This window comes from Mytilus californianus, unplaced genomic scaffold (genome assembly GCF_021869535.1).
Source record: "Mytilus californianus isolate M0D057914Y unplaced genomic scaffold, xbMytCali1.0.p SCAF_6, whole genome shotgun sequence".
NCBI classification, from domain to species: Eukaryota; Metazoa; Mollusca; class Bivalvia; order Mytilida; family Mytilidae; genus Mytilus; species Mytilus californianus.
In genome coordinates, this window is record NW_026262712.1 from 82,590,982 (window position 1) to 82,603,272 (window position 12,291).

The window sequence follows — 12,291 nt, forward strand, 5'->3', positions numbered from 1 at the left end:
AGAGTTATGTTATAATAAAAAGTGTAACTAAGGGCCGTATTTCAATATAATAAATAAGACCACTTGTGATAGAATGCTGCTAAATTATACATGTACCATAATAATATTACAGGTGAAGAATTTTACAAATTGAGCGAAGAAGATGAGTTAGGATGGTGTAAAGGACGGAAGGATGGTGAAGAAAAACTTTATCCTGCTAATTATGTCAAACCTGTCAGTGAACTATGATCAAAGGGAAATAACTTGTGTGTTATATTCTACAATGAATATATTAGATATATAGAAATATGTGTATTCAGAAACAAGGATTATAATGGTTGGCAACATGGTTGTGAAAAAATTGTATGAAGCCATCTGTTGTTAAGAGATTAAATTAAAATGAAATTAAGATATAAATTTTATTGGTATTTAGTTTAAAAGAATTGTGAATAGCAGAAAATGTTTGCTAGTCCATTATGTTGATCATTGTGCTTCCTATAGAAACAGATAGATATATTATTTGTAAAATTTATTGTTGTGTATTATTATGTTTTGTAATTTTGTTAAAATTTGTTGGGGGGGAAAGTAGCCTAAAATATTGATATTATTATAAAAAAAAAAACAACCTGGAAATGTTATTGCCAATCTCACTAAAGCACTTTATAATGTTATAGTAAAAACCAGGTTAATATTCTGTTCTGTTAAGATCACAATATGCATATTTTAACTACCTTTGTTTTGCATGCAAAATGCTTACCCATAGTTAATCATAGTAAAAAGTGGTAGATAAGATTGATAAACATATGAGCTGTGTCGGATAGAAATAGACCTTATGATGCAAATGAATATCAATACATCTGTTAACCTTTTTCGGGTCAAACAATCTCTATGGAAAGTCTGTAACTGTTTGAAAAATGAGCTGTTAATTAAGAAAGTGCACAAAACAGACCAAAATATATCTTTCATTTCGTATTTGAATGATCCAAAATCAATCAAAGTCTTATACATGTACATGTATACATGCACTTGCATAAGGTCGATTTCTATCCAACACAGCTCATATGATGTTCTGAAGTTAGTAATTATATGATTCAAAGTTAGTTTAATTTTGTTATTAGCACTATTTTAGGTAAATAAACATTACATTGTACTGAGTATATTTTAATGGACCATCATTAGTATTATAAAGGTATTGATTACAGTGATTTTAATGATTACGAGAAAAATTACTGAAAAGTAGAAATTTTTTAAAGAGGTTTAATTTTTTGCTAATTTCATGATAAATTTGCTATATATGGAAAAGAACATCAAAAATATCGAATTTTTAACCACACCATAAGATTGTGCATTAGAAAAATTGCAAATATAGCTCTTTACAGTACATAGTTTTACTAAAAAATCTGTATTACAAAATGTATTTTTTCTGAAGATATAGCTAAGTGCAATTAATTTGATCAAACATTGTAAATTTAAGATAAAGTATCATTTATATGCATGTCATTAATACTCATATATCACTGTATTATATATCATTTAATTTAATCATTCCTTCTAAACACCTTTCAGATGTAATCGTTTGAGAAAAGAAATCATATGTAAATGAATTAGTCATTTTGTCTGTTTGTCTAATTTTTTTTATGCAAATATCTTTTCTTTTGCCATGCATGCTTTCTTATTTTTATAATGGGGAAATTTTATAAAGGTGTAATATTTCTGATTTTTTAAGCTTTGATTTATTTCTGGCTGCAAAGTACTTTTATGCACATCATTTTGAACATGATCTAAACTCTGATTATAGATAAGAAACTGATTTCTATTTTGCTATATTTATCAAATTTGTCTTAAAAACAGAAATCAAAACAAAATATTTAGATTAATACTATAACTGGAATGTTATTGCTAATTGTGCTACTTAAAAAACACCCAATATCCATGCTTCAGTTCAATGCAAAACAAAATATATTTGTATATGGACCAGATGGAAATATATATTAATGGTAATGATAAAAATCTTAAAAGCACACATGTATTACATGATATTTTTGTTCAATTTACTGGGTATTTTGCCAACAGCTCTACCTCTAAGTAGATCTTGAATATATATTTTATTTTGACCCTGCTTATATTATCAAAGGGCAGGCCCCTTAAATCACTATACCATTTATATATCATGGTCATTCTAGCATATCATAGTTTTAAAAATCTCCATTAAACAATAGAAATAATAAAGTTGATTATTATGTGTTCTTCATGACAAAATAGAGAATGGCTTCTAATTATTCATACATCTAGATTTTGTCTGCTGGTGTATTTTCTTACAATATCAGAGGTTTTAAAGGATTATTGTCTGCAAGTTAATTTTGTAGAAATCCATCAAGTATATTGAGTGAAAGTTGTAACATTCCATATATAATGATATAGATATAAAAATAATATGTTTATACACAATTATCAGTTTCATTTATATATAGTTTTCTTTTATTGTATGTTTCTCCCTTGTAGTGATGGTCATCAAATTTTAGTGTTTATATGGTAAATTGGGATTTTTTTTCAACACCTCTTAACAAAATTTTAAGTACATTCATTTTCTATGATGTTTGTTGATTTCTTTAATTTGTTTGTACAATAAAACCTTTGAGTAAAGGATAATACTTTATTTAATACTTATTAGAAATAAGCTGGAAAAACGTGTTGTGAAAATTTTCTATATTCAAATTAACCAGGACATGAGAAAACTTGTAGAACAGGAGATCGATCACAATAGGAAAGCACTTGACTGTAGATAAAAATATAACTATCATAAAATGGCTTTTCTAAAATTTTAATCTTGAGTAGATGAAGATACAGTTCAACCTATCTTTCAAACTTCTTTATACTTCATTGTAATTTCCACAAATTGTCATTTTAAAACAGCCTTATTTGCATTTAATTCTTAATTTGGGAAACATTTTTGAAAAACAAATGCAAAAATACATTAAATTTCTTTAGATGTGAAAACCCTTGAATTGCATGATGATAATTTGAATGCATGTTATTCTAAGAAGCAGTTCAAACACAAATGGTTTGTAAAATCTGATTACTCAAGAATTTTTAGTCAAGCCTTTAATAGGTTAGTGAATATATGCAAATATTAGTGTTATTGTTTGTCAGGGTTTGTTAATAGTTTATTGTTTAGATGTAAACGTTGACATTTTCCTAACTTTTACTATCTTACAGTTTATACTCTATATAGACTTTAAAATAAAAGTACTTTTGAAAGGTTTATACCTTGCCACCATTTGTTGTAAACTTGACAAGTGAAAGCTTGTGCCAAAATATTCATGTTATTGCTTTTTTATTAGCAATGTATTGTAGAATGTCTTTCTTGCATAGTTAATCAAACATATTGTAACATGTAGATGAAAAAAATGTCATTATAGACATCTTTCATGGCCAGTGCTAGTTTTAATGGGAACATTACCAAGGTACAAAGGGGAGACAATTTTTTTTTCTTTTTTTTTTTTTTTGGTTCAAGTCTGAGGTTATACGTCTCTGAATATATTGTAAAAGGATAGTTCAATAACTGATGTTATCAGTTGCTGGAAAATCATACAAATTATTGTGAAATGTACATTTACAATGACTGATTTTTACATCCTGCATGCTACATTCAAATATACTGAACCTCTAGTGCTAGGTAAGCTATACATGTTTTGCTACAAGTAGATTTCTTTTAAATAGGTGAAAAATGAACTTGATTTTTTAACTTATATTCATTGATTTTATGTCATTTCATTTACAAGCCCAACTTCACATACATTTTAGACCTGGATCTGTACAGTGTACTATTTCATCCTCAAAGAATACACATGAAATTCTACGCAGGATGAAGACCATGTTTATGGTAAATTTGGCTATAGAATAATTGCTATAGCTTAAATTTTAATGAATATTCATTGTTTGTCCTGAAATACGAGTCAGTTTAGCCAGGTTTCCTATTTAAATGATGTTTGGCTTAGATGAGATTTCTCTATTTTACTATATAACAATTAAAAATGTTGTTAAAATATAGTGGAAAGGTCGGGATTAGAAAATATGTTCCTTGAGAAAATAACTTGGTATCCGTTAACCGTAAATATAAATGAAACTAACTTCTAATTTTGCTTTTCACTCCTACATGAATTTTAATGAAATATTGTTTCGTCATACAAAGTTACTTATTGTTAGACATTAGTACATGTACTTTGGTTTCTATAAATTGCTAAAATTCTTCTACAAAGATGAAATTCAAGTGCTAAGTTATCAAGTGCTGTTTTCTTGGCTGTGTGTTTTGAAGAGTTTTTCATTAATTTAACTACAAAAAATCATTTTGTACCAGGAGCCATTTTGAGAGGATAAATAATTCCAACAATCTTGAAAATGCTGAGGAAGTGAATAATAAATCGGAGGCCATTCCAATAACAAATATATATTTTACTAGATGTAAATTGACAGTATTGTACTGTTCTCTAAGTTAACATATTTGATTAACATGTTCCAGTTAATGCTTATCTAATATGCTCTGTCTATTGCAAGGAAGCTTGTAAATGCTTGTGTATTACAAGGAGCTCGTATATGCTCTGTGTATTGTAGGGAGCTTGTAAATGCTCTGTGTATTGTGAGGAGCTTGTATATGCTCTGTGCTCTGAATCATTAGTAGGTGCTTCTCTGTTGTAGACACCACTTGTTATGTATAAACAAATTAGGCCATGTTGGCTTGTTTGCACAATTTTGTATATATAGGCATAGGTAATAATTTAGATTTTATTTTTCAGTTATAATTATTGTGTATTAGGGATGTCAAAACAAATATTAGATATGTAAAATATTTAAATGAGAGCTGTTTGGTAAGGTACAATTAATGTTTTAGAGAGATCAAACAACCAATTAGTGTAATGGAGAATGTATTAAAATAAAAAGGATGAAAAGGGGGGGGCTTAATGAATAAACTTAATAGAAAATGTAATAATATCGATATGAACCTCCTTAATAATTTAGAATTTTATTATAAGAGGTAGAAATAATACAGATAGGCCATCTTAGAAAAATTGGTATATATGTAAATGGTAATTACTGAAGAAAAAACCCACTGAAACTGTAAAACATTAGGGAATGAAGGTTCTTTTAAGAACAGATCGCAGAATTATTAAAGAATGGTAAGACAAATTTACAGAATTATTTTGAAATTATATTTTTTACTTTGAACATACTATTATGAAAAAGAGTTATCCTTTGAGCATTAAAAGAGAGAATTATATGTTATTATTGTAGAAAGATTGCTAGAGCCTTTTTACAAATTAATGATTATAACTGAAAATAGATATTGTTTTTGTTATGGAAATGTACTATAGAAATGTAGACATTATTTTGTTAATAATCTTTATATATATATTGTTATTTGTTATATAAATAAGAACTAATTTTGAACATGTATAATTTCATGTATTGTCTGACCACTCTATTTATTTCATACAAAATTATAATTGCAATAAACATATTAAACGTGAATGTAATGTTTTTTGTAATCAAAAACAACATAAAATCTGGATTCACTACCTTGATCAGCAGTGTTCAGTAGAAATCATTCAGAGGCAACATTATATCACCATTGTGTCTGTATTATATTTCTGATGTCTAAATCAAATATATAAAATTAATATATTGCAACATCTTTTGACTTTGTAACTAAATGGTAATGTGACCAAGGTTATTTTCAATCCATCACTACTGATTTGTTTACAGAAAAGAGGTGTTACTGCCTCAGTGGTCTCTGGTAGTTTGCTCACCTTGACTTAGTACCTGTCCTTGTCAAACCAAAGACTTGAAAATTGGTATACAGCTTCTCAGCTAAGCATGCAACAGTTAGGAGTAAGAGCAAAGACTGGCAGCTCTAAGTCAGAATAATGAGATTGGGTAGGATGACATGTCTTTTAAGGTCACCGTTCCGAAGGAACGGTGAGCTTTTGCCATCACTTGGCGTCCGTCGTTGTCCGTCTGGTGTAAACTATTTCAAACATCTTCTCCTCTGAAACTACTGAACCAATTCCAACCAAACTTAAGCTGAATGATGCTTAGGGTATCTAGAATAAAGTTTGTGTTTTATTTACTGTTTCGTCAAATAACATGACCGCCATGGCTAAAAATAGAACATAGGGGTAAAATGCAGTTTTTGGCTTATATCTCAAAAACCAAAGCATTTAGAGCTAATCTGACATGGGTTTAAAGTGTTCATGTGGTGAAGTTCTATCAGCTTGAAATTTTCAGTTGAATCTGATAACCCATTGTTGGGTTGCTGCCACTAAATTGGTAATTTTAAGGAAATTTTGCAATTTTTATACCACCGCAAAAAATTTTGAGGTCGTATATTGGTATCACGTCTTCGTTGTCTGAAGACACTTGGTTTCCGGACAATAACTTTAGTATTAGTAAATAGAAATCTATGAAATTTAAACACAAGGTTTATAACCACAAAAGGAAGGTTGGGATTGATTTTGGGGGTTATGGTCCCAACAGTTTAGGAATTAGGTGCCAAAAAGGGGCCCAAATAAGCATTTTTCTAGTTTCATGACAATAACTTGTGGAACAGTGTATGGATCTCTGAAATTATACCACAAGTTTCCATACCACTAAGGGATGGTTAGGATTGGCTTTGGGGGGTTATGGCTTAAACCGTTTAGGAATTAGGGGCAAAAAAGTGAGAAAAAACAAGGATGTCCTGGTTAATGGACAAGTACAAATTACAGTGTGAGGGAGGTAATTCAAACTCAACTTTGAATTACCTCCCTTACACTGCTTTTAAATTATGTATACAGAATTTTTGTATTGTCTTGAGGTGATTAGCTGTCAATTCATTTTTAGAAGTTACTATTTTAATAATTTTAAAAATTCTGATTAAGGTAAATTAATTTTAGCTATGATTATGTATGTAATTTTCTATTTTAAGACTTTTATTTTATGAATATTATTAATGATAATGATAAACTGTGAACAGCAAAAATGTTCAGCAAGGTAAAATCTACAAATAAGTTCATATGATCAAAATTGTCAATTGACCCTCTTAAGGAGTTATTGCCCTTTAAGGACAATTTTACACAATTTGTTTACTCTAAAAAAATCTTCTTCTCTGAAACTACTGAACCAATTTCACATTTATTTTGTGTCAGCAACATATATTATGTCAAAAATTTGATCACAATCCAAATTCAGACAGTATCAAGCTTGAATATTGTGTCCAAACTTGCCCAAACTGTTCAGGGTTCGACCTCTGCGGTCGTATCAGGCTGCGTTCAGCGAAGCATTTTATTATGACTGTTACCTTGTGAACTATCACATAAAAATCAAGCTCAACATGTTATTTTAGTACAAAGTAGACTTTATATTTATATTCATATCACATTATCATGTTCTCGTCCTGAATATGCATTTGATTTGCCACTAGACGTTATCCATCCATCCATCTTAGAGCAGGTATTTTAAACAGATAAAATGCAACCAATTGGAACAGCCTGCAAATCTTTATAAAAAAATTAATTTCAATTCTTATAAAAACATTTTGATTTACAAACAAACTTCCTCCAAAATGAGGTTCCTGATTAACAACTCTATGAGGCTACGTAGTACCCGGTATACAAATATCATCAGAAAAGAATTTAATTTATGATCCTTTAATGATTTAAATCCTGATCCATACGTTGAAAAATTTCTATCATCTTACAAAACAAAACTTTTAGATAATAAAACACTAGAGGAAGCTAACTGTACAAACATTAACTATCCATGAAGATATTTGTTATACCTATATCACAACAACATCTCTTTGGATGAGAGGTTCAGTTGTTGGCTCACCTGATTTGCTGTCCATCATCCTTTAACTTTTACATAAATTTCCTCTAGAACTACTGGGCCAATTGGAACCAAACTTGGCCACAATCATTATTGGGGTATATAGTTAGGAAAAAATGTGTTCTATGCCAGCAAAAAGGTCGACATGGCTAAAAATGGGAAAATTGTGTAAAATGCAAGTTTTTTCTACTACCTTGAAAACTGCTATACATTGAAAATATCTGACAGCAAAAATGTTTAAAGTACTGCTTACTGTCCATTTACATCAAAACTGTAAGGCGAGTTTTTATACGACCTACCAACAGTTAAGGAATTAGGGGCCAAAAAGGGGCCAAAAATAAGCATTTTTGTAACTTCCAGACATAACTTGTGTGTAAGTGTATGGATCTCTCTGACATTGTACCACAAGGTTCCATATCACAAAGGGAATGCCAGGGATTGATTTAGGGGGTAATTGCCTCCAAATTTTAGGAATTAGGGGCCAAAAAGGGGCAAAAAACAAGCATTTTTCTAGTTTCATGACAATAACTTGTGTGTAAGTGTATGGATCTCTCTGACATTGTATCACAAGGTTCAATATCACAAAGGGAATGCTGGGATTGAATTTGGGGGTAATTGCCTCCAAATTTTAGGAATTAGGGCCAAAAAGGGGCAAAAAACAAGCATTTTTTTCTAGTTTCATGACAATAACTTGTGTGTAAGTGTATGGATCTTTATGAAATTGAACTACAAGGTTCCATATCACAAAGGGAAAGCTGGAATTGAGTTTGGGGGTAATTGCCCAAAAAGGTTAGGAATAAGGGGCCAAAAATAAGCATTTTTCTAGTTTCCAGACAATAACTTGTGTTCAAGTTTATGGATCTCTCTGAAATTGTACTGCAAGGTACCATACCACAAAGGGAAGGCTGGGATTGATTTTGGGGGTAATTCCCTCAAAATTTTAGTAATTAGGGTCCATAAAAGGGGGAAAAAAAAGCATTTTTCTAGTTTCAGGACAATAACTTGTGTGTAAGTGTATGGATCTTTATGAAATTGTACTGCAAGGTTCCATATCACAAAGGGAAAGCTGGGTTTTAGTTTGGGGGTAATTGCCTTAAACGTTTAGGAATTTGGGGCCAAAAAGGGGCCAAAAAACAAGCATTTTTCTAGATTCCAGACAATAACTTGTGTTCAAGTGTATGGATCTCTCTGAAATTGTACTGCAAGGTACCATACCACAAAGGGAAAGCTGGGATTGAGTTTGGGGTTGATGAATCATAAGGGGGTTCAAAAAATTGGGGGGGGGGGGGGGATTTTTTTTTCCTTTTTTATACGCCCGTCAAATTTTTGACGGGAAGTATTATGGTATACAAATGTCCGGCGTCCGTCCGTCTGTCTGTCCGTCTGTCTGTCCGGTGTAAACATGTCGCACCGTAACTTGAGAATGACTTATCCAAATTTCATGAAACTTTACATAGTTGTTTCTTATGATGGTCAAAAGATCTGTATACTTTTTGGTGAAAATAAGATTAAAACTTTTTGAGTACGGGACTTAGTAACTCAAACAGGTGTGTGTTTTTTTTCACATGTTGCGCCGTATCTCAAAAACAATTTATGATTATTGCTTAAAACTTTACACACTTCTTAGTTATATTAATCTTAAGATCTGTATACTTTTTGGTGATGATTCAAAATTTTATTTTAGAGATATTGAGTATTTTGTTAAAAAAGGGGGAGGGGTTTTTCACATGTCCTGCCGTATCTCAAAAACAGTTTATGATTATTGCTTAAAACTTTACACACTTCTTAGTTATATTAACCTTAAGATCTGTATACTTTTTGGTGATGATTCAAAATTTTATTTTTGAGTTATTGAGTATTTTGTAAAAAAAGGGGGAGGGGTTTTTCACATGTCGCACCGTATCTCAAAAACGATTTATCATTATTGCTTAAAATTTTACACACTTCTTAGTTATATTAATTTAAAGATCTGTATTCTTTTTGGTTTTGATTCAAAATTTTATTTTTGAGATATTGATTTTTTTTTTTTTTTAAAGGGGGGGTTTTCACATGTCGCGCCGTATCTCAAAAACGATTTATGATTATTGCTTAAAATTTTACACACTTCTTAGTTATATTAATCTAAAGATCTGTTTACTTTTTGGTTTTGATTCAAAATTTTATTTTAGAGATATTGAGTTTTTTGTAAAAAAAGGGGGTTTTCGCATGTCACGTCGTATGTCAGAAACTATTTATGCTTATTGCATAAAAATTCACACACAAGACGACGGGCGTATCATGCGCTCATGGCGCAGCTGTTTATTTTCTTTAAAATTTTCCATTTTAAATTGGTTATTTCTGATTTATATATAAAAGCAAATAATAATGATATGGTTTGAATAGGTAAATTAAATTTTTTTAAGTTCTTAGACCACTTTCATTCTGTGTGAGAAACCTATGCTGCTTGTCAAATATTTAATTACAATCCAAATTCAGTGCTGTATCAAGCTTGAATGTTGTGTCCATACTTGCCCCAACTGTTCAGGGTTCGACCTCTGCGGTCGTATCAAGCTGCGCCCCAGCGGAGCATTTTATTATAGGAGTTATTGCACTTAAATGACGAATTTAACTATTTTTTTTATGTTTGCCTATTATCTTGAAAACTACCGTAGTTAGAGAGAAACTTTTAATAGCAAAAATGATCAACAGATTACTAGTAGTTTACATGCCGATATCGCCAGACATTTTCTTAAAGGCCCTTACATTAAGTTTTGTTTTTCGTTTTTTTGCGTTTTGGGCAAAAAAAACTATAGACGACAGAGAGAAACTGTGAGCAGTAAAAAATAATCAAGACCAATCAACAAATAGGCCAACAAAGCTATAATTGTAAATATAAAAATAAGAATAGCCAATGAGTTATTATTGTCCTTAAACGACAATTTTCAGCTTATTTACTTCTTTTTTACAGAAAAGTAAAAAATGTAAATAGCAAAAATGATCAGCAATACAAGATCTACAAAAATGCTAAAATATAACCGACATCATTGGATAATATTTAATCATCTTCTATTCCTGTCTTTCTAATACATTAAGCCAACTGTTTGTGTCATGGTTAAAATGGTGAAAAAATTTTCCGTTTTTTTGTGTATCCTGGCAACATTCTGCATTTATTTACCCTAAAATATTGCAAAAAGGGGCATGAAAATGTCACTTATTCCCCCAAAATTTGGTTTAAACTAGAATTTCAATGCCTTTCAGTGATACCTTTTCTGAAACTGTTGACATTAATCTATCAAATGATCAAATAAGAATTGGGTGTCTTTCGCCTCATTTTTTTCGTAAAAAGGTAGAAACTGTAATCTCTCAAGAAAGCCAATATGACTTAATTTGTCAATTGACCCCCAAAAGAAGTTTGCTGCTATTACAGGGTTCCCATGTCAGTGAGAATGCATTTGATTGTCAGCAGAATTATCATTTAAGATTTATAAGTTTAAGATATATACTTTGTTCATCTGCAGGAGACACCAAAAGAACGATGCTTTGCTTATGGATATACTGTTGTAATAGCTGCAACAGCAATCTTCCTCGTGTCAAAAGCAGATGTACAAGTAAATCATATAACAAAACCAAACAAATTTCGAACATACTTAAATTATTATCTGTAAAGATTGATATTTGTTCATGGCTGCAGGAGACACCAAGGCACATACAGAATGTGGCGAATTTTAACATTTTTGTGCGGGCGCCCAACCCTCCCCCTAACCTGGGACAGTGGTGTAACAGCACAACATATGAACAAACTATAAAAATCAGTTGATAAATAAGATGTTGCCTTTTTTGTGTTTTTGACAAAAACTACGAGATAGAGTAAAACATTCTTCATATCAAGGACGTATAACTAACCTAATACGTCCTTGTTCATATGAATATAACGAAATCAGAGAACTATATTTTAATTAGATTGGATCATCCGCATCATTGAACCACTGGGCTGAATGAAACCAAACTCTACAGGACTGTTTATTGCATTATCGACTTTCATATTTGCAATTTTGGTATGAATCTGTAATTCAACATAGCCCCATCATTGCACATATGGTTATCACCAAAAATGTGAAAACGCGTTTTACATGTTATTGATTACAATTTTAAAAATGTATTATACATATATATGTTCAGATTGTGGTTCAGCATACAATATGTGATTCAGTGGGGATCTGAAATTCAAATGGCTGTTATCACAGATTATCCACATTATCATCAAGTGATTATGAATTTGATCAGCGTCTCTGGTACTAACGGACCAAATGAATCCGTACTATAGTTGTCTCATTCGCAATCATACCGCATCTTTTATTATATATTATCTTGGCAGGATTATTTCATTGGTGATTCACTTTCATATTTGTGACCTTGGTGCCAATAGGAAATTCAATATGGTTATCATACTTAGTTTTTTTCATTGAAACCTAT

General features: G+C 30.8%; 1 protein-coding gene across 2 annotated transcripts in view; it reads left to right on the top strand.

Annotated features, from left to right (window-relative positions):
* Positions 1-5,505, top strand: part of LOC127706414 (protein kinase C and casein kinase substrate in neurons protein 1-like) — a 41,245-nt gene extending 35,740 nt beyond the window's left edge. For both annotated transcript variants that reach the window (XM_052211018.1, XM_052211019.1), the window contains one exon: positions 113-5,505. In XM_052211018.1, the coding sequence (XP_052066978.1) occupies positions 113-228 (116 nt within the window). In that variant the 3' untranslated portion in view covers positions 229-5,505. The remainder of the gene's footprint in view (positions 1-112) is intronic.
* Positions 5,506-12,291: the final 6,786 nt, after the last annotated feature.